This window comes from Phyllostomus hastatus, unplaced genomic scaffold (assembly GCF_019186645.2).
Source record: "Phyllostomus hastatus isolate PE091 unplaced genomic scaffold, TTU_PhHast_1.1 phas_scaffold_78, whole genome shotgun sequence".
NCBI classification, from domain to species: Eukaryota; Metazoa; Chordata; class Mammalia; order Chiroptera; family Phyllostomidae; genus Phyllostomus; species Phyllostomus hastatus.
The window spans coordinates 91,732,141-91,756,220 of NW_025334041.1; the positions used below are offsets into that span (position 1 = coordinate 91,732,141).

General features: G+C 38.4%; 1 protein-coding gene and 1 pseudogene across 2 annotated transcripts in view; one reads left to right on the plus strand and one right to left on the minus strand.

The window, feature by feature from the left end:
* UGP2 (UDP-glucose pyrophosphorylase 2) overlaps nucleotides 1–7,030 on the minus strand; it is a 60,276-nt gene extending 53,246 nt beyond the window's left edge. Inside the window, exon 1 of one of the 2 annotated variants that reach the window (XM_045828435.1) lies at nucleotides 6,770–7,030. Coding sequence is in view for 1 of the 2 variants with exons in the window: in XM_045828434.1 (XP_045684390.1) it covers nucleotides 5,767–5,785 (19 nt within the window). In the remaining variant the exon portion in view is untranslated. Of the gene's footprint in view, nucleotides 1–5,766; nucleotides 6,229–6,769 lie in introns of those variants that run through there. The other variant, XM_045828434.1, reaches the window with a different exon arrangement.
* A 14,842-nt stretch (nucleotides 7,031–21,872) lies between these two features.
* LOC123811325 lies at nucleotides 21,873–23,760 on the plus strand (annotated as a pseudogene).
* Nucleotides 23,761–24,080: the final 320 nt, after the last annotated feature.

The following is a 24,080-nucleotide window of genomic DNA, read 5'->3' on the forward strand; positions in this document are numbered from 1 at the left end:
TTGGGGGCACAATCAATTTCATTTGGCAATGGGTGAGAAAAATAAACAATGGAACTGTTGGCAGAGGCAGAATTTGAGCCCTAGACAATTACTGTTCAACAAACTAAAGGAGATGCCTGCATTACCAATCAACAGAACTAGGAAACAGCCTTCAAATGAAGTATTATCTCCTTTTTCTCACACAAGCCCAATCAAAACCCACAAAGTTTAATTCTCTTTCAGTAGCTTAGCAAGCCAACTTTCAAAGAATTTAATAGCTATTAATAAAAAAATGCATGCCTGGAAGAGTTTTAGAGGTCTCAGTCAACTAACAGTCATTGTGCCTGAACAATCCACTAAATTACCCAAGATGTCCACAATTCAAACACTATCATACCGAGTTTAACTATATTTAAGAAAAGAAATTGTAAGCTGTGTCAAAATGACACCAGTCTTTAGAAAAACTCCAACTTCTAAAGAGATCCTAAGCAATTAAAAAGGTAGTAAGTGAACTAACTACCTCATTCACTAAAGCCCTCAGAGGATCTCCCCAACAATTTTATTCTAATATCGCTGAAATTTTCTCCACTGGCATAAATATTAGTTATCATAAGAAATAGCATTATGAAAAGTAAGCACAGTCAACTCTTAATCAATCATTTTTACAGACAATCCAGAATTGGTTTGACTTTCAAATATCTGTTCATATTAACTTTTCAATGATGAACATATCTGACTTTCTGGGAACTCCTGCACTTCCACAAAAAGTACCAAATACAACTTGGTGGAAACTAGAAAACTACAGTATATTATCCTTTTGCCTAGGACATTTCCATTATTAGACCAACTAATGTTCTTCACATAATATTAAGTATCCTATTATTTTAATTAAAACTACAATTGTCTATGAAGAAAAAAATAACACACAGAATGTGTAAACCCATGTTACAAGAAAACATCTATTGCCCCAAAATGAACATCTTAATTTCCTCATAAAGTTATTTTTCAATTTATCTTCACAATATTAAAATGACACTACTGAGAGTTTACCAGCTAGTATTTCTTATCTTTCTAATGTTCCTTGTCAATTTTTTTCTTTAATTGGCTTTCACAAATGAAAATCATCCATCTTACCAGAAGAAAGACTCAGTTATCAAGAACAAAGTATAACCACAGAGATCACAAGGTCCACAGTGAAAAACAAAATTTCCATCAGCTCAACTCTTTGAGTTTAATTTTCCATTTATAACTGTGACTCTGAATTTAATTAAATCCCTCACTCTCTAGCAACATAATGAACCCTAAGGCACATCTTTAAAAAAAATGAGGAGTGTGTCTTAGTCATTGCTTTGCCACTTCTAGTCCTGCCTCAAATCCATGCCACAACCCCTCTGGGCTAAAAGCATCCTAGGCCTCTAAATAAGCAGCAATGAGCTAAATTTGGTGTCAGGATTTGAGAAGAAACAGGTTAAGGTCCAACCTCCACAACCTGGCCCAGAATATTTTTCATCCCTGTATTCATCAGAGACCCCTCTAGTTATAATTAGCTCAACTAATCCTCCTTGGCTAGCTGCCATCTACCAAACAAGCATCAACAAAAAAAAGTCATAAAAAAGAGAATTCCAACAAATGGGAAAGTTGACAAGTCTCAAATATTTTTTAAACACAGAGATACTCAAAAGGCTTCCTTGAAATATAAGGAAGTACCTCAATTTAAGAACATTAAGAGACATATTTATATAATTTAGGTAAATAAAGTTCCTCTAATATTATAGTATAAGCACATAACATGGCCTTAACTGGCTAGATGACAATAGTCCTTGCACCATTTATAAGACTCAAGTCATGTAGGGAGACTACCCCAAAGCAGCCATAACTTTTAAAAAAGCAAAATTCCAAATGGCACAGAATGACAAACCTGGCAAAAAGTCACAGCTACCTGGCTGGTGTAGCTCAGTGTATTGAGCACAGACCTGCAAACCAAAGCATCACCAGTTTGATGATTCCCAGTCAGGGCACATGCCTGGGTTGCAGGCCAGGTCCCTGGTGAGGGGCCCCCAAGAGGCAACCACACATTGATGTTTCTCTCCCAGTCTTCCTCCCTACCTATCCCTCTCTCTAAAAAATAAAACTCTTTAAAAAAAATCTTTAAACAATCTTTTTAAAAATCTTAAAAAAAAGTCACAGCTGCTGATTACCCCTAGTACCTCCAACTATGATAAGGAGTCCCTTCTCACTCAGCTAGTACTCACATAGATTTAGAATAATTGGGGGCCCTGAAAAACCCCTTCAAGGTGAGAAAACTAGCAAATGGGTAATATCACAGGCAGGCAGGCAGGTGACCTGAGGGTAGAATACACCAAACTAGGGTATTACGTCCTAGAACCAATAAAGAAGAGTCTTCCTCTGAAAAGAAATCTTAAGTGCCTGAGGAACACAGAGTTGGGAGATGCCCAAAGAACACTGAACCTTCTTTTGGCCAGGGAATATATACTGAGAACTCTCCTATTGACATTAAACAGTTTTATTAATTGAATATTTTTACTTTAAAACTTATGATTAAAGCACCTGAGAATGGAGATGACCAGCTTTTCTGTAAAAGCACATTGCCTAGGTTTGGGGAAAGAGATTCAAGCCAAGTATAGCAACCCCAATTTCCAGTAAATTCAGAAACACATGTACACAACACATCTTCTGAATTTCATGTTCCCACCATAATACATACATCAGAAATACCAATATAGAAAACTGCACTTTATAAGCATTCAAAAGAAATTTTGTTGACTGGACTTAAACAAAAACTATCACCAACTGTGTATTTACATCACTGTTAAGCTTCTCCTCTATACCCCACACTTCTTTTTTTTGTTGTTGTTAAACATATCAACTCCCTAGTGCTAGGGGCCTGAACACCAAACCTGAAAGAGGAAAATAAAGACCTGTCATGACTGCCTTGTTCTGTTTATTTCTGTTGATAACATATGGTTATCTTTACGGTGGCAATGCTATCTGAAAGGTCATTGTCATTTCAAGAAAAAGTAAAAATTATTAGCCATCTGATATGTGACTAGTAAATTCACACAATTCATCTCATTTCAGCTTCTCAATAACCCTGTGACATAAGTATTAATACCCAAAGTTTATATAAGTAGAAACTGAGGTTCAGAAAAGTTATGTATCTAAGTCACCTCTGAGCAACAGGGTTCAGAACTAAGTCCATACCCTTTTATCTTTCTCAACATTTATGTAATCTTAACAGGTGTTATCAAAACAAAAGGTAGGCTAACTTGCTAAAAAGTACATGGAAAGAGCTGAATTTCTTATTTATCATTCATGACAAATTCTCATAGAGCATTAACCACTACAAGATAATTTATTTGTCCCAAGGATATGATACAATGCCCAAAGGGAACTGACAGTCTAGGAGAAACACATCTTTTAGATAACTAAGTTTTAATAGGCAAAGGGTATTGGAAAGGACAAGGGTTTTAGATACATCTACACACACAAGTCCTTACTAGCTGTGAATTTTGGACAAGATACTTAAATTTTCTCAGCTGTAAGGTGATATAAAGCATCTGCTACCTCACAGGGCTCTTATAAAGCTTAACTGAAACAACATACGAAAACAGGGGTCTAATAGTCATTCAATCTTTGCCTTATGAGTGGCACAACCTATGTATCAATGAATGGAAATATCAGTAAGTACTACAACAAAGATCAAAAAATTTGATCAATTAAAAAACTTCAAAAATCAACAAAAATCCCAATCCTTACACTTGCAAACTGATCTGTAGAGACAGCTAACTCATTGGCCAATTGAGTTTATCATTTATAACAGCAACAGAGTTCATTAATCATATAAAGGGTTTACACTTGAAGTACAAAAAAAATTTTTTTAATTCTTACCCAAGGATATGTTTATTGATTCTAGAAAGAGGGGTTTCCTGTACGCGTCCCACAAAGGAGTAAACCCCCAACCTTTCAAGGTACAGAGACAACACTGTAACCAACTAAACCACCCCGACAGAGTTTGAAGCACAAAACTTAAACAATGATAAACAGGAGGACAACCAGTTAATTTGGGGGCAGGGAGCAGCAGGAAGAAATGTCATCTCTGTGCAAAACTGCCAATTTAAAAGGAAAACTACTATTTAAAGCAAAAATGTATCACAACTAAACGCAATGCTGGACTGAGTCATGGAATACTAGTCTGAATAAGTCTAGTTAGTAGTAATGTATCTATAATAATTTCTTAGTTTTGACATGTGTGCAATTGTCCTACAAATTTAAAAGTATTCCAAAATAAAAAGCTTTTTTAAAAAAGTAGATGACAACAGAAATGAATAACAACATTGACATCAACTCTCAGGTATTGCCACTTGATTTAGAATCTCCTGAAGACAGCCTTTAACAGTAAAGGCTGTGAAATCAGTCAATGCACACCACCTCTGCAAGCTATTCCAAAACACAGCTACACAGAACAGCTAGAGTTTAACAAACATTCTTAGCTTTTAAAGAGAAGTGATTTGTCCACTTTCACCTAGCATAATGTTGCAAAATAATGGTTTTCTGGTAAATAAATTTTGTTGTTGCAAAACTAGCACATTTCTAAGTTACTTCTGCCTTGCTTTTTCTAAGGCATTTATGCAATAAGCACTTAAGAAGCATCTCTCACTATAACATGAAGTATAACATGAATTTGAAAGTCTAATGACAAGTGACATTTCTGAGCTTAGTGCTATAGGTAGGAATGTGTCCCCTTTTTCCATAACAAGGCAGGCTGTCAAATTCTCTTCGATTTTTATACATAACTCAAAGAAGAGTTAATGAAGTGATGTAAAATTTAATAGGGCATTTTTATTCCCAGGGTCAGATGAGAGCCATTACCGACACTTTTTTTTTAAAGTACATCTACATTTATTGAAAAGTCACATTAAGTGATTTTGAACTTTACTAGCTGTATGTTCAGCAAGATGGCTGAAGCTTTCATATTCTGGGGTTCACAAGAAAACGGTTTTTTGCATAGCAGAAGGCAAATTTTATGCTATAAACTGGTGATGAGGTTTAAGATAAGCACCAATTTCAAACTGTACAAGGTATACACACATACACACAATGTTACTGCTTAAATCAGTTGAGAGTAATTCCCTAACCCTTTTCTAATATACATGTAGAACTTAGAGGGCAATTTTCAAATTTCAAAGAAATCTTAATAATCCTTGCAGATTTTAAAGAAGGAAAAAATAAACACAGCAATGCAGCAAAGTCATTTCTCCTGCTGAAATGACCTCCAGCTTCTATGAGCTACTCTCGGTTTCGCAATAAATGAATCTGAGACTCAAACCAGGCACACAAACGGAGTAGGAGCTGAGAACAACACTCAAGCTCTCCCTAACAGTCCTGACGAAACCCACCTGCCTTTACTCAGCCCTCCCAGTTCCCCCTTTTGTCCGCGCACACTCAGTTACTTCAACTTCGACTAGGAAAAGAAAACATTATCAGCAACCAAAATCCTGTTTTACCATCATTTACAGCCACTATCCCGGGAAACTGGAGTGCTATTAACCTGATTTCAGGGCGGCAGAACTACACCCAGCAGAGCACAGGGTTATAAGTTATTCGTAACGAAACGCCAGTCCAGCAGTTCACGGCAGCTCCAATGTCAATTTAACGAAAAAGGTTTCGCAAATAGTGTCTCTAATGAACGTACCCACCAACCCTCTCAAGTGCCAGTATCCAAATTCGGCTGAAGCAACCCGGGAGATAAGAAGAAGCGTGTCTTACCTTGTACAAACCTCGACATTTTGGGTATTGATTAAAATACTCTGGTTTTTATATATGTTAATTTCTAGAGAAGTCACGCTTATCAGGTAGTGATTTCCTCCCCTTCTTTAACAACCGACGTGTTCTTTCTCCTCTTCAAATGTTTAGCTACTTAGGTATTTATTGAAAGCGATTAAAACTGCCTCAAAAAAAGAAGAAGAAAACCTCCACTTCCAAAGACAGAAACTTGGTGCGACTGTCTGTTTGTAACTCCGGGCTACACTGCGCTCCTGACACAAGCGAGGGCCAACTGGAGACTGCCAGGAAAGGTAAAATCACACGAACTTAAATTTCATCAATGAAAGAGGCGGATCTACAGCGGCTATTTCACCGCCCCTGGGTCCCCACGCCCTCCGGGGCTCGACACTGGCTGGCGCTGGCGGGCCGCATTCCAGGCTCTACCTCCCCTCAACGCAGTCCAGCCTCCTAGCCAGTTCTCCGCAAAACCGGTCCCCCACCCGAGCAGGATTCGGAGAGGCGGGAGAGGCTTGTGAGGCCGGCCCCGGGGGGTGGGGGTGGGGGGGGACGACGAGGAAGAAGCAACCATTTTTACCAGCCCATAAATATCCTGGGACTAGGAGGTGCTAAGAATTCCCTGCGAGGGCGGGCACAGGCCTCCAGCTCCCCGCCTTCCCGTTCCAGCCGCGAAACCCTAGCCGAGGCTTTTTCTTGGGATGGGAGGGGCCGAGGGCTCCTCGCCCCTCCCCCGCGACACACCGGGGCCGCCCGAACGGGGAGAACTCGCGAGCGGCCCAGAGTCTGACAGACAGGAATCCGGGAAGGCCTGATCCGCCTCGCACACCTTCCGGCCCCTCCTGCCCACCGCTCTTCCAAACCCCAAATTTGGCCTCTGGGGCCACACGGCGAGTAGAGGACAATGGCTCTACACATCTCAGAGTGGGAAACACACCCCCCTAGGGAGTGGTGGGAAGCCCACCCCCTCCAAATTGCCACCAAGACCCACCTTCCTCTTCTTCCTTTAGCAGCTGGGAAATTGGGGGCGTTTCTGGTGCCCCAGGAAGAAGGCCCGCAGGCTGAGTGAATGTCACCTCAGAGGCACCCTTCTCTTTCCCTCCGTACCCTCACACCAGCACACCTTGAATCCCTTGTCCGCAGTTGCCGCCCAGCTGCTAAACCCCTCCGCCCAACCAGCTGCTGGCTCCGGATACCTGAAATCCCCCCTACTTTCTTCAAAATTTCTAAATAGTTCCCCTCCCCCTTCGTTTGGAGCAGCCCCCTCGGTGCGGAATTGTTCCTGCTGCGCAGACGAACAGGAGCAGCCGCCAGTCAGGAGTCGAGGCGTACGCAGGAGCTGGCCAATGAGACTCGCGGAAGTGTCAGGGGGCGGGCCGTCTGGAGCTCCTGGACGCCCAGAGGAGGTAGGCACTGAGCCGAAAGTGGGGATTCCGCGCATTGGGTATGCTTTTGTGGTGGCTGACAGGAACATTTCGCCAGTAAAATACCCTGCTTTCTACAGATAACTTCAGTAAGGGAGTGGTTATTTTTCAGTCTGAAAATTGTTTCCGCTTATCAGAGGCTGAAGAAAGATACCTCTTCTGTGCATAGAGCCAGAGCACCAGAGAACACCTATCCCGAGAGACCCCAGGCTTTTCTCACAAACTCTCCTCACCATATCTGTTTTGGGAAAGGTGAAGATACCTTAAGGAATAAGCAGGGGATGTGTGGGGCCCACTAACAGGAGGGATTTAGAGCGTGAAAGAAAGTGCCGAATGAAGACTCTCCTACAAGAACCACCACCTCCGAATCCTATTACTGTAGAAATTTCTACTGTGATAGGCGTTTACTTGGTTCCTATTCCTGTAGAAATTTCTGTTGTAATAAGCATTTACTTTTCTAATCAAAGTTGAAATGGCTTAAGTTACCTGTCAAGAGATGCTTACCTTTTATAGATTATTGAAGTCCTCAAGGAAAGAGGATGTTAAAAGACAGAACGTTGGCAGTGTCCAGGGACTGCAAAAAGGCCCGCCCAGCGCCCGCCTTATCTGTAAGATTCAAAGCGCCAGTCAACGGGTGTATCTCAGATTTTACTCTTCATAATTCAACCTGTCTACATCAGGACAGGTGAGTTGTCAGCACTCTCTAGGTGCCTTCAATAAGCCAAGTAATTCTAGAAAAGTTTGGACAAAACTAATCAGAGTGAGAATTTCTAAATGGCTCATTCTCTAAACATTAATTTTTTCAGTGCCACATATTCAAATGGAAATATTATTAAACAAGTAACAGAAAAGTCCAGTGATTCATTTGTCACACTAGAGAATGACAACCTTTGTTACTATATTTCTTACGTGAAATCCAAAAAGATTACACCCAAAGACCCATCAGCTGTAAAATAATTTCCCCAAATAAAAGCAAAGTATCTGAAATCCAGATGCATACATTTTAATAATGGCATTTGGAGATGAAGAACTTAATGAGAACGTCCACATCTTTTGTGTACAGTAGAGAAATTGTTCCAGCTCTAAATAAGCAGTATTTATCAATCAGAATTAACACCAAAATAAAATATCGCCAAAAAAACTTAGGCCCCATACGGTTGCTCAGCCTGCAATAGATAAAGTCAAAGGGCATTGAAGAGTCTTTAATTATACATGGTTTATTGTGAGAAGGAAGATCAGTTATTTTCTTTGCAGAAGATTAAGGGAGAGGAAATGACTTTCAATTGCAGCAAGAGCATTTAGTAATATCTAAGAATAACATCTTCATTTATGAGTGATTATGTATTGAGATAGAGTATCAAAGGTTGTACACATGCTGCCTCAAGAAATCTCCAAAAAGTAATTAGCTGTCTTCAATGGTTAAGTTTATGACCACCCAGATGCTGCCTGTTACAGAACACTACAAGCTGTATTCCCAAATATTCTAAATAGTGCCCTGTAAGTGAAATTTCTTTCTACAGTGGCTTAAATTTTAATCCTGAACACTGAAGGATTTTGTAAAAGAACCTCCCACTCCCTCAGAATCACTAAAACCAATCTCACTCAGCAGATCATGTGGGGTTAGGGAACAAAGATCATGGCCATGGATCAGTTTCAAGTCTGCTTAGAAGGCAGTTGCCGATTTTTCTCTATATTTATACATTTAATACCTAAAAAAATTTCTCTCTCTCCCTCTCTCTCTCTCTCTCTCTCTCTCTCTCTCTCTCTCTCTCTCTCTCTCTAATGCTATTTTTCAAAACACTACAGTGGAATTTCCCCTTAAGGTAAATGGTGCTGATATCTGTATCATAAGAAACGTGTAACATGGCTAGATAGATATACAGATTAAACCTTGAGAGAAACCCAGAGGTATCTAAAGGAGGGTGAAGATGGGGGGCTGGGAAGGAGTATGTGTGCAGGTTTGAATTGGAATGGATTAAAAACTAAAAAGAAGCCTGAGAACCATTTTTTCACTGGTAGCATGTGCTATCATCCAAGGATGATATAAATTCTGCCTATACTTTTCCCATTCCTCCTTCCTACTTCCCCATAGAAACTTGAGAAAATTCAGTTTCATTTAACCAGTCCCGTGTCCTGGCATGTGTAACAACCTTGACATATCATTTTCTTTTTTAAAATTATATTTTATTGTTTATGCCCTTACAGTTGTCACAAGGTTCCCCCATTACCCCCCTGTACCCACCCCTCCTCACAGCCCCAGGCAATACCCACCCATACCACTCTTCACTTTTATGGGTCGTGTGTGCAAGTTCTTTGGCTACTCCATTTTCTATACTGTGCTTAACCTACCCATGGCTATTCTGTAACTACCTATTCATACTTCTTAATTCCTTCACCTCTCACCCATTCCCTCATACCCCCTTCCCATTTGGCAACCATCAAAATGCTCTCTGTATTCATGATTCTAGCTCTGTTCTTGTTTGCTTAGTTTTTTAGATTCAACTGTTTGATAGATATGTATTTATTGCCATTTTATTGTTCATAGTTTTGATCTTTTTCTTAAATAAGTCCCTTTAACATCTCATGTACTAATGGTTTGGTGATGATGAACTCCTTTAGTTTTTTCTTGTCTGGAAAGCTCTTTATCTGCCCTTTGATTCTAAATGATATTTTTGCTGGGTAGAGCACTCGGCTGTAGGTCCCTGTATTTCATGACTTTGAGTATTTCTTGCCAATCCCTTCTAGCCTGCAAAGTTTCTTTTGAGAAATCAGCTGACACTGTTATGGGAATTTCCCTTGTAAGTAAATTCCCCTGCTTTCCTCTTGTTGCTTTAAAGATTCTCTCTTTACCTCTAACCTTTAGCATTTTAATTGTGATGTTTCTTGGAGTAGGCCTCTTTGCATCCATCTTGTTTGGGACTCTGTGTTTCCTGGACTTGCATGTCTATTTCCTTCACCAAATTAGTGAAGTTTTCTTCATTGTTTTTTTCAAATAGATTTTGAATTCTTGCTCTTTCTCTTCTCTTTCTGGTAGCCCTATGATGCAAATGTTGGATCACTTCAAGTTGTCCCAGAAGGTGCTTACACTATCCTTGTTTTTTGATTTTTTTGTTTTTGGATTCTTTTTTCTTGTATTCTGATTCATTCTTTTTTTGCTTCCTTCTGTTGCAAATCATTAATTTGATTCTTGTCTTCATCCATTCTACTTGTGTTTTCCTGCAAATTGTTCCTTATTTTAACTAGTGTATCCTTCATTTCTGACTAGATCTTTTTTAAAATATATTTTATTAATTATGCTATTGCAGGTGTCCCATTCCCCCCACTTTATTCCCCTCCACCCTGCACACAACCTCCCATCCACATTCCCCCCTTTAGTTCATGTCCACAGATCACACATATAAGTTCTTTGGCTTCTACATTTCCTATACTATTCTTAACCTCCCCAGTCTATCTTCTACCTACAATTTATGCTACTTATTCTCTGTGCCTTTTCCCTCTCTCTTCCCACCCACTCCCCTGGTGATAACCCTCCATGTGATCTCCATTTTGTGATTCTGTTCCTGTTCCAGTTATTTGCTTAGATTGTTTTTGGTTTTGTTTTTAGTACAGTTGTTGATAGTTGTATGTTTGTTGTCATTTTACTGTTCATATTTTTTATCTTATTTTTCTTAGATAAGTTCCTCTAACATTTCATGTAATAAAGTCCTGATGATGATGAACTCCTTTAACTTGACCTTATCTGGGAAGTACTTTATCTGCCCTTCCATTCTAAATGAAAACCTTTCTGGATAGAGTAATCTTGGATGTAGGTCCTTCCCTTTCATGACTTGGAATACTTCTTTCCAGCCCCTTCTTGCCTGCAAGGTTTCTTTTGAGAAATCAGCTGACAGTCTTATAACTGTCTTATGAGCACTCCTTTGTAGGTAACTGTCTCCTTTTCTCTTGCTGTTTTTAAGATTCTCTCCTTATCTTTAATCTTGGCTACTGTAATTATGATGTGCCTTGGTAAGTTTCTCCTTGGGTCCAGCTCCTTTGGGACTCTCTCAGCTTCCTGGACTTCCTGGAAGTCTATTTCCTTTGCCAGACTGGGAAAGTTCTCCATTATTTGTTCAAATAAGTTTTCAGTTTCTTGCTGTTCCTCTTCTTCTTCTGGTACCCCTATGATTCATATGTTGCAATGTTTTAAGATGTCCTGGGGTTCCTAAGCCTCTCCTAATGTTTTTGAATTCTTGTTTCTTCATTCTGTTCTGGTTGAATCTTTTTTCCTTCTGGTCCACACCATTGATTTGAGTTCTGGTTTCCTTCCCATCACTGTTGGTTCCCTGTACATTTTCCTTTATTTCACTTTACATTCAATTTTTCATCTAGTTTGCAACTATATTCAATCATTTCTGTGAGCATCCTGATTACCAGTGTTTTGAACCGTGCCTCTGATAGGTTGGCTATCTCTTCTTTGCTTAGTTGTATTTTTTCTGGAGCTTTGATCTGTTCTTTCATTTGGGCCTTTTTTTTTTTTTTTTTTGTCTCAGCACACCTGTTATGTAGTAAGGGGCAGAGTCTTAGGTGTTCACCAGGGCAAGGCAACCCTGGTCTCTCATTGTGAAGCTGATGTGGGGGAAGCGTTCAAGAGGAAACAAAGCCACTTGCTCCACTCTGCGGGTCTTTAGTCACTTCCCCTGATACCCACAATCAAATTGGGCCCTTCTGGTGCTGATTCCTGGGTGTGTGGGTTTGTGTACATTGTAGGACCCTGTGGGTCTTTCCAATGAACTCTCCTGTGAGGCTGGGAGTTTCTCTGGTGACCTCAACCCCCACAGGTATTTTCAATCAGAGGTGTGAGGCTTTATTTCCCCTTGCTCAAACTATGAGTTGCGCAGTCTCTCTCGCTCCACAGTTGTTCCTCCCGGTTTATCTGTACACAAATGTACACCACCTGCTCCACAATCCACTGCCTCACCAGGTCTGCCAGCTGCTGCCTTGCTGCAAGTCCTCTCTGCCTGGCTGCCTGTCTTTGTCCCTCCTACCAGTCTGGATGAATGTTTCTTCTTTAACTCCTTGGTTGTTGGACTTTCATACAGTTCAATTTTCTGCCAGTTCTGGTTGTTTTTTGTTTTTAAATTGTTGTTGTCCCTTTGGTTTTGCAAGGAGGCACAGTGTGTCTACCTGTGCCTCCATCTTGGCTGGAAGTCCCCTGACTGGATCTTTTTTATGTAGTTGAAGTCCTCACTGTTTCTTGAGCAACCTTGTAACCAGTGTTTTGAACTCTGTATCTGATAGATTGCTTATATCCACTTTGTTTAGTTCTGTCTTGGGACTTTTGATCTGTTCTTCCATTTGGGCCATGTTTCTTTGTCTCCTCATTTTGTCAGCCTCCTGTGTTTGTTTCCATGTATTATATAGAGCTACTATGACTCCCTGTCTTGGTAGTGTGACCTACTGTAGCAGGTGTCCTGTAGGGACTGTTGGCATAGCCTCCCCTATCAACCAAGCTGGGTACTTGAGGTGTGTGTTTCATATGGGGTTACACTGTCTTCCTGTAGTTGAGCCTTGATTGCTGTTGGCAGGTCAAAGGGAGGGATTTACCCAGGACAGTCAAATACAAGAACTGGCTGTGACCACTGACACCAACCTCCACCCTCCCTGGAAGATCAGCTGTGCACGGGCAGGGTTGTGGTGCTCCAGTGTGGTCTGTAGCTATCTACTGTTCTTTCATTTGGGCCATTTTTTGGCTCTGGGGTTTCCTGGCTGGTGCAGACCAAAGTCAGCCCCTACCTGTGTTTTTTCTGCAGCCACCCCGTCTGAACTATAAAGCAATCTGAGATGGTTGCTGCTTGTGCTGGGCTTGGAGATTCCCAAGTGAAGCCAAGCTGTGAATCTAGCTGGTTGTTGCTAGTGCCTGGCCTAGTAAGAGGTACAGGAGCTGGGGACCCACTGAGGCCAGCTGTTGCTTGTTTGAGAAAATTTTGGAAGTTGTGAAGCATGATTTACGACCAGCCATGCATATGGAAAAAGCAGCTTGGGTGGGCCCATAAGTTGGGTGGGAGGGAGTCTCTGGGTATCTCCAGGGTGGGTCAAACAGTGTTAGCCAGGTTGATGCAGCCTCAGATATGGCAACCACCTGCCTGCTCTGTAGCTCTGAGCGGGGAGGGTTCAGAAAAGGGACCATGGCCTCTGCCTATCTTTCTGTCCCCTGGCTCTTGCCTGGACACCAGAATCTTCTGTTTCTCCCTGTATGTCACTGCTGCCTTTCAAGCTGCTACCCCAGTGTTGGAGCTCAGAGGGAGTGAGTCTGAGTAAGTCTGTGTGTGGATTGTTTGAGAGGACCTGCTTGGGACTCCAGAAGTTTCTTCCACTGACTCAATCTCCACTGTTTTTTTGCAGCTGGAAGTTATGAGGACTTACCTTCCTGGAACAGGAACTCTGGGCTGGGAGGCCTGGTATGAGGCCGGGACTCCTCTCTCCCGAGATACCCCTCCCTAATTTTTATCCACTACACATGGATGTGGGACCAGCCTGTTCTGCGTTTCTACCCCTCCTACTAGGCTAGATGGATGTGGTTTCTTTAATTCTATAGTTGTCAGACTTCCATTCAACTCAATCTGACTGCTCTGCATGATGGTTGTTCTATAATTCAGTTGTGATTTGGTGTGGTTGTGTGAGGAAGTGTGGTGTGTTTACCTATTCCTCCATCTTGACTGAAAGTAGCTCATTTTCTTTTTCTTTACATAGGAACATTTTATCAACAATGAGAATAGATATTGCTGTATTTCTAAGCACCTTTTTTTGCGTCTTTCTAGACTTAGTGTTTGGCACGGTGTCTGGTACATAGCAAACACTTGGTAAGTGTATACTGAATGACAAGTTTATTGCCACTAAATCTTTTTAACTTGCAGTGTTATATCCGTTACTCCTTGAGAGCTATAAACAAAATTTTAAAAAATTATATTTAAAGGTATTTGTTTCAGTTATTTCTACTTAGCATGTGAACTTGGACCAAAGTATAAAAACAGTAGTAGCAAATGCAACATTCTGATAACTTCGGAGTAAGCTTTGCGAACTACCCACCATAGTCATTATCCAAAAAGAGGTGGGTTAGAAATTGCTAAAATATGAAATAAATGTACATATCAGCAATGTGTGTGGGTTTGGGGATATTTTTCTTGTCTGTCCTATTCCCATTCCCTACACACTTCATTTTAAAAAAATAAAGCAGTGCAGTTTTGGAAAACATGCCAGAGACTTAAAAATTTCAATGTCATGCCCAAAATGTTTAGCCAAGAGGCCAGCTAACAATTATACACTAGACTATTGCCCACACTCAATATTGGCTTCCACCTTTATCCATCTTAAATCCTAGGCCACCCACATGAAAGAGGAAAAAGAGGGTTACTATTAATTAGAAATTGCCAATTACTGACTAGATTTAACAATAGGGCATTTTACTTGAGTTAAAAGGTAACCAAATAGGGTTAGCTGGAAAAAGATATCGAATAATATCTGTGAGATGGACTATTAATGAATGAGTAGTCTAAAAAAATGAATGTTGTTTCCCAATATTTGAGGAAGAGAAGGACTTCATTCTTTCCGGTTGCCAGCACTCTGTTAATCAGGAAGTTTACTGAAACAGGTTATGAATTTGAATTATGACATATCCTTCCATTTTTTCATACTATGATTTTAAATTACATTGGAAGGTTATATAACTTTTATATCACAAGAGTAGCATTTATTTCAAATAACTAAGCTGCTTTAAAAAAAATCAGGGTTATCTCACATTACAGATAATCATCTAAAGAGTTGAAAAACAAATCTTTTAAGTAGTTTCAAAAGTCTCCAGGCTCTCAAGAATGCATTTTAACTAAAGCATGCACTGTCTTGTTCACATTTATCAATAATTCTCTAGGTTCTCCTCTGAAAGTTGCTTAGAAGACCAGTCCTTTCTATGCTGTCTACTGTTTCTCCTGTTCTGCATGTTGCATATAGGAGAGTTGATGAAGATTGGTGATGCCCGTAAAAATTGTACCTCACTCGTGCCAAATTGCATCTCAAAATCCTCCTTGATTATAAAGACAGAGGAGTTATTTCATTTAATTAGTAGACCCAGGAATAAACCATAAGGAAACACCCTGTGTTTTCTCAGGGTTTTTAATAAACATAGATCACTATGTAATCATAATTTGAAAATACAAAAAAAAAGGAAATAACACATCTCTTACTAAACTCCTAAGATAGAATAAACATTATTCTTTTTCTGTAGTGATGTATAAAAAGATGATGAGGTTACTTCTTCTTAGTGACTTTGAAATCCTCATAGAAAAGAGCTATGAAATAGAAAAGCATACAGTTTAATTCTGTTCTTTTCCCCTTCTTTCAACCATGTTAAAGATGCCCTGTTGTGCATTCCATCAAATGTCTTTTGATGGTTTTCAAAACATCTCTGCCTCTGATCTAGGTTATTAAATTTCCTGTTAGTGCCACCACTGGGAAGGAAAGGATAAAGAACTTCTGTTTCCTAACTTAGGGAATTTATTTTGAGCATTTCACACCTACCACTCTAACTAAATATTAAAGAGAAGATCCTCAGGATTATTATTTGGATAAGGCCTAAATAATTGGGTAATTATATATCATTAAATGTACAATATAATTAGGGAATAAAAAGTAACAGTATTCTTCCCTATCTAGAATGAAAAGGAGGATGTCATATTTAGAAAAAACACCACAGGAACAAGTGTGGTATATTAATGTTAAGTTCTGGTACCATTTTTAACTGACTTTTTAAAATTTTTTCAATAAGGATGTATATCTTTTTTAAAAAATCTAACTACTACCAAAATGGCCATAATGAATAACAGTACTATCCTGCCTTACTTCTCTTTACTCTAACCCTGCAACCCAGAGGCAACTCTTTTTTCTTCTGACAGTTATCTCAGTTATATATAATCAGTACATAATTATACCTGATACTTATTTCTAAATGTTTATATTGCTATTTCTTTGGTTTCTGGATTTTAAGCATTACATGTTTTAACTTCCTATTATAATAGATATGGGCCCTGCTCACTTATGCATCCAGCCTCCTTTTTTCCATTGTATTAGTTTCCTAAACTTTGTAGAGCTATATTTCACAACCTTTTCCTCATCATGACACACAGAGAAAATGATCATATTTGTATGGCACCTGGGGGTAACCTAGAAGGAATTTGTGGGTATATTAGACATGGTGAAAAATTAATTGCTTTAAAAATATACATAAAATTATGAAAATAAAAATAAGTGCAAAGTAATAGGGGACATAGTAAATATTGAATATGCATGAAACTCTTGAGATAAAATTTTTTCAACTTTTTGAATGTTTGAACTTCCTTGCATAAAGTTTTTAAATCAGGTTTTATGTTTGAAATAGCTTCTCATAGTTTCTAATTAAGACTTTCAAATGAAAGCTACACTGTAGTTGACTGAATAATGGCCCTCAAAGATATTCACTTCTTAAACCCTGATATCTGTGAATGTTACTCTATATGATAACAGGGACTTCAAAAATGTGACTAAATTAAGGATTTTAAGATGGAGAGATTATTCTGGATGAGTCCTAAATGCAATAACAAGTATCCTTATAAAATGTAGACAAGAGAGACATCTGAAGACAGAGAAGAAAAAAGCAATGTGATGATGGAAGCAGGTGGACAAAAGGCGGTGTAATTTGAAAGCATGAACTAAGGAATAAAGACAGCCTCCAGAAACTGGAACAGGCAAGGAAATTTTTTTCCTCTAGAGCCTCCAGAGTTAATGTGGCCCTTGTAACACCTTGATTTCAGCCCAGAGAAACTCACTTCAGACTTTGGGCTTCCAAAACTGGAAGAGAATAAATATGTGTTGTTATGAACCATTCTGTGGTAATTTGTATCTTCAGCCAAAGGAAACAAATACATTCACCATTCATGAGAGACATTGCACAAATGGTGATAAAAAAATTTTACACCATTTCATTTGCAACCATTCAAAATGTATTCTGAAGTTTCTTCAGAATAATCCCCACAAAATATGTACCTTTGTATAAGGTTTTTTTAAAAAAATTATTGGTGTATTTTTCTCTTTCAGGTACTCATAACAATATTGGTTTCTAGGGAGGCAGAAAAGTATATTGGAAAAAGCAGGCTTTGGAAAATAGCTGGAGGGGGGTGGGGGGAGGGAGGAGAGGGGTGGTCATTTGTTTTGTTTTACTTTTGCCACTTAGGACCTGAAAACCTTGGATAAATTACTTGGTTAACTCTATGAGCCTTACTTAGTTTTCTCATCTAAAGATAATAACAACTAGTTACTTGCCTTGCCTCTTACAGGATTATCATAAAGATCATCTCAGTGTTGGCACAGAGTCTGACTAATAATGATTTCCTGTGTTGCCTTGCCATAACATTAATCTCAAGTTATTATTACTTGATCATTATTACTTACTAAATATCTATTTTTTCCCTCTATAGACTGTAAGCTCTTTGAGGGAAAGGACATCTATCTTGTACCACAGAGCATATCAGTGTAGTTGGCACATAATTAGCACACAAAAGAAGTTTGTTGAATGAATTATCAAGTGAGATATTTGTAATGTACTTTAAAAGCTCTAAAGTGCTGCCCTGGTCAGGTGACTCAGTTGGTTGGAATGTCGTACCATACACCAAAAGGTTATGGGCTTGATTCCCAGTTGAGGCACATACCTAGGTTGCAGATTCAACCCCTGATCGGGGTACATACAGGAGGCAACCAATCAAAGTTTCTCTCTCACATTGATGTCCCTCTCTCAGTCTCTTTCAAATCAAGAAACATACCTTCAGGTGAGGATTAAAAATAGATGGAGAGAGAGAGAGATGTTGTAGAGTGCTATGTTGGTGTATATTAGTGTATATTAGGGTTTTCCCATTATTTCTTCAGGAAACAAATGTTTTAGACAGCAAATGTTTTAGACAGTCAACTTAGAAATATAGTTCTAGGAACACTGAATAAAAGAGGCATTTCAAAATGAGTTCTATGTGATAAATTTTTTGCAAAGATGGCTATAATTCTTCCAATCCCTGTGGTGTGCCTTTTTGTAATAGGACCTCGTCACTCCTCCCATTAAGAGGTAGAGTTTGTTTTACCTATTGCCCTGGTGACTTTCTTTAACCAATAGAATGAAGCAGAAGTGATGTGTGATATCTAAGCCTTAGCCTCAAGAAAGTTTTCAGCTTTTAGTCTTCCTCTTTGGAATGCTTCCCTGAGACCACCATATGAAGAAAGTCCATTCTAATCTACTGGAAAATGATAGGCCACATGAAGTACAAACAAGTTTTTCCAGTTGAGGCCCCCTAGGCCAACCATCACTAACTGCCAGACATTCTTTGGAGTCCACCTTAAGCTCTCTAGCTCTAGTCAGACTGCCTAATGAATCAAACTGGCCACATAAGTGACTCAGGTAAGACCAGCAAAAGAATTGCCCAGCTGAGCTATATCTATATATATTGTTAGAAAGTCTAAGATAACTGATAGACCTATACACATAGTGTCAAAGAAAAATCAAACCACACTGACTTTTTGTTTAGCCCCAGAATTGCCCTTAATCTTTGCACACTGGGACTGTATTTTTTCAGCCCATTCATTTCTCACCTCTAAACTCTATTCTCCAAACCCTTAAGAGGAAGATATTTCCTTTGAACACTTTCCTTGTAAACATTCAATGCCTCTGAACTTACATATCTGCTTTTCAGCTAGATCCTTTCATATTCAAGTGGAAAAAGATAAGTTTTGATTTTAAAATATATTTTTAAACACAATTTAAAATTAATGCTTTGAAGTTGCACTATGTATAAAAGGATATTTCTTGCAGTGCTAATAGTAAAAAATGAAGATACAACTTAAATGCACCAACAGGGCAGTAGTTGAATTATGATAAATACATTTGGAATCTATATAAAAGGAGAAGGATATTAGTCATTCACAGATAACAGTAGTATGTATACCGATTGACATGAAAAGATATTCCTTATATCCTAAATGGGGCTAAATTGGGTGATAGATACATATGTAGATAGATAGATAGATTCAGTTATTAAAAACTTAAAAAATTTTGTTTGTCTGTTAGTTATTTAAGACTGGATAAAATTATACCAAAATTTTAATGATTGTCTCTGGGTGGTGAGATAGTGGGTGAATTTTATTTCCCTCTTTTTGATTATTTTTATGTAATACTACTATGAACAGGCATTATTAGTGTAATAAATATAAATAGACCCACCAAACAAAGAATACCCATATGCCAGCATCAGTTTTAATCAACCTAGTTCCTTATTTATCAATGTAGAAAATCAAGAATAACCAGATACTTGAGGAAAACCAACTGCACCAAAGAGAGGGACAATAAAATTGAAAACTTTATTAAGGACATGAAGATTAATTCAGAGAATTAGAGATCCTATGTATGTAAAACAAGAACAAGCTATATAAAAATGACAATCAGTACATGAAGGAATGATTGGTAATTAAAAATATGATTCCCAAAATTTAAAAATTTGACAGAAGGGATGAAAAGTAAAGTTCAAGAAATTCCTGAAACATACAGCGGAGACGAAAAGAAAATATGAGAGAAAAGTTATGATGTGGGGTATCAATCCAGGAATTTCAATATCTACATATGTCCATTTTATTAAACTGTTGAAACTAGTTGCCCCACAAACATTAAACTTTTAAATGCTTCCTTCAATCACGACCTGTCAAATTGCCCTCTTCTGCCTCTCAATAACACCTTGAGCAGATCCCATAGTTTTATGGTTACTTTTGGCTTTTAAGACTCAGGTAATTCAGTTTAAAATCCCAATTTCAAATCCCATTTAAATTTCATCTTCCCTTCCCCATCTCATTTTGGCTCAGGATTTACCTGTGGCTCCAGGGGCCTTCAATAAAAAGGGAAACATGGTTTGCTTTTCACTCCTCTTCCTTCTCATTATAGCTCCTCAGGAGTTGGGAGTACTGGAAGGAAAAATGGGGAAGAGTGATAAATATCTCTTTAGTTCACTGGGTCTGCAATTACAGTTCTTTAGTTGTTATTGCTTTACTTCTATGGCAGAGATGCAAATGTTATTTTTCTAATGCAGAGCTCATGTGATTAGTGGGGACCAGGAGGAGGGTGCTTGTAAGGCCTTCCAGCTATACAGTTTGCATAGATCCCTGACCTAGGAGAGCTAATGCAAACTTGGTATCTTTCACATTACCTCAGCTCTTACAACTGGCAATGCCTGCACACCCTTGGTATGAGAATCACCTAACCCAGAGACTGCTGCTCTCTTAAGTGACACACTAGGAAAGTGACTTAAGACTTGCTATCTTCCAAGGAGTCATTGGCTAATGAGAAATTGCTACTTCCTCACCAAACTAGATAGTCTGAGTACAAACTTCTCGGCTTCCTGCTTTCTACCCTGCCATCTCTTTCATTTCGCCTTTCCCCACTTAAAGTGGTAAGGCAGATCAACAAGTAGGCTCTGTAAAAAATATCCAACATTTGAGGTTGATGTTGGTCTTGTAAGAAGTGATTTTCAGTCTTCATACTTCATCTTTTGGGAGGTAGGAAACTCACTGCCCTACTCCCTGTGGAAAAAGTGCTGCACTCTGGTCTACAGCAATGCTAAAGATTTCCTTTTTTCACTATTCTTTTTTATATCCTACTCATAGACACTGGGGTTAGCTAGGGAATAGGGATTGATATACTGGTTAGAAATAGCAAAGATCCCAACTGTTGAGGCTTTCTCTTTAAAGTGAGAGATACTTAATACTTTTTTGTACTCAGTTTGACATATCACCAACTCTAGGGCAATGGAATAAATCCCATTCAAACCCTTTGATGTGTCAAAAAGAGGTTCTGGGAAACAAAGAACAGAAAATTCAAGGGGTAGAAATAATTAAATAGTAAAAGAAAATTTAAAGAAAAACAAGTATTCAGTTGAAAGTATTCATGAAAAACTAAACTTGATAACTTAAACCACTTTCTTTTTTATATTCTTAAGAATTTCAGGGCACAGCTTCTTTCATTTATTCGGTCAATAAATATTTATTGAACATCTATCATGAACCAGACCCTGGTAGGTTATAGGTTTGTAATAGTGAACTTCACAGAGAAGTTCCTAACCTAAGTGGGAGTGACAGCTCATAAACAAGTAAATAAAATAATAATTAGTTAAATAACTGCAGATCAAATGAAAAGCTATGAAGGAAATAGAGTGCTGTGATCCAGAATAACAGGCAGCATTAATTTTGTAAGGTGGTCAAGAAAATGCTTTTGAGAAGTGGCATTTAAAGTACTGCCTGTGGGAACTAAAATCCAACCTATACTGTGCTCTCCAGAATGGTACCTAAAAGCTAAAAACTGAAGGATAAAAAGGAGTCAGCCATATAAGGACCTGTGGGCAAAGTATGCCAGATAGAATAGCAAGTACAGAGGCACTGAGGTTGAAAAGGACATTGTGTATTTTAAGAGATGACAGGAGGCTGGCATGAGGAAATAGTGTGTGGAGAAAGGCAAGAGGCAAGAAGTTATTTTGGAGAAGAAGGAAGAAATCGAACATGCAGGGCTGGCTGCATAGGTTTTGGATTTTATCTTACATGCAGTAAAAAGCAATCTGGTCATTTAGAGCAGGGAACTGACATGATATGATTTACATTTTAAAGAATATAGAGACGTATTTTGAAGGTGGAAATAACAGGTATTGGTGATAGACTAAGTGAAGAGGGAGGAGTCATGAGAAATGAATGAAAGAAAGGTGAAGGAGGAAAAATTAATCATAGGGCCATTTATGGATCTGCTGAGGCAGATCCAGATTTAGAGAGAACCATTTTGTTTATGTTAGGTTTGAAATGCCTGGGAGACATATAAAAGAGATAACAAGTAGATATATAAAGATGTGAATCTGGAGCTCAGAAAGGACATCTAGCCTACCAATATAAATTTAGGAATTATCAGCAAATAGTTTTAAAAGTATGAGAATGGGTAAGATCATACAGGGAGAAGGCATAGAGAATAGAAAAGAGGATAGAGGAATTTCAACCTTTACAGGTCTCATAGAAAAAGAAAAACAGCAGATGGTGAAGAAGCAAGAGTAGCCAATTTACAAAAACCAGGATGGTGTGTAGTATAGATCCCAAAGAGCAGTGTCAGAAAAGCCCAATTATGAGAGTTTAGTTAAAATGAGGATAGAAAAGAGTCAGCCAAATAGAGTTTGTCAGTTACATTTACAAGAGTGATAGGGATATTGAAGTAGACTGAAGTTTCCCTTTACCTTATTACCCACATTGATTATTAGAGGACAGTAGAACAATACCTTCAAAGGTCAGAGAGAAAATTATTCTGAACCTAGAATTCTGTAGACAGACAAAACATTCATGAATGAGGACAACTTAGGGACTTTTTCACTTTTTTGACCTCTTATGCACCTTTACAAACAAAACAAAACATTGCTTTCAGAAATGTTCTATAGGAATAAAAAGAGAACTCAAGAAAGAAATGTGAAAACCCAGGAATGGGATCTGTTCTAGTCGTACAATAAAAACGTGTTTCAACACAAAAATTTAGGCCTTCAAGGTGACCAATAGTATTAGAACAGGAAGTTAGAAAGATCTCAGTAGAACATCTTTAATAAAAAAGTAGAGGAGTGCTGGTCTACCAGGTGGTCATTAAAGTAGTCTTGGCAGAAGGGCTTGATGAAGAGGAGCAGCTGGTGAGAAGGACTAGCAAGCCAAAATTCAAGGCATAAAGAATGCTGTTCTCAAGAATGACAAAGAGGAGAAAGCAACTCACTGATGGTTAGAAGCAGAAATAGAACAGAAATACAGAGAGGAACTAGAACAATTGAAGCTGAGTAAAAGAGATTCTACTGCTGTTAACATTTCAAACCTCAACCCCCTAAGGTACCAAGAGTACAAAGGAGGTCAGACCAAAACAAAAACAAAAACAAAAACAAAACAAAAAACCCAAGAAACAAAAAATGGTATTGGAGAAGGAGCAGAAAGAAAGAAGATAACACAAGATGAAATTGAGAACTTACCTCAATTTCATATGGAGCTTATACATGTGAAAAATGAAAAACTTTCTTCAAATATTGGCAGCTAGACAGTTGGAAACCAAACAGATACCATCTAATGGCCACTATATATCTAGAGCCATTGAAGATCAACTGAAAGAACAGGAATGCTCTCTAACTGTAGCTGCCTTAAGAAATCACACTGCTAAATATATGCAAAGCCATGAGGAAGACTTTCTGCTATTTTTAACAAACCCTAATTACAGGAGATATGTAGAGTCCAAAACAGTTTGAAAAGTATTATGATAATATAAATGCAGCTCCATAGGGAGGTCAGCTTGAGCTAAGAGCCCTGTCTCATATTTTACAAACACCAATAGAAATAATACAGGCAGATTCTCCTCCTATTGTAGTTGGTGAAAAATATCCCAAAAACCTATTAATACTTGTATAGATGACACATAAATATATACCATTCTGTTACATGGTTGGTGAATAGAGCTATTGAAAATTGTAGCTAGTTTACAAAATGTTGCACAATTTTGTTTTAGTATAGTGTGCTGATAGGACTATTCATACCAAGTGTTGGATTGTTCTCAGTGTTAATGAAAAATACGACTACCTTAAGTCAGTTTTATGGCAAAGCTGCTAACAGGTTTTTAAAAAATGTGTCAGAGATAAACTTTAACCAGTATCTTGTTGGTGGTATTTAAAAAATACTTTTAAGTCCATTGTGGAGAACAACATTTATAGACCAAGATGCAACACTATTTGCTTATATTTTTATTAATATAGGATCCTGAATATTCTATTAAAATAAAAAATGTTTTGCTAAAAGCTT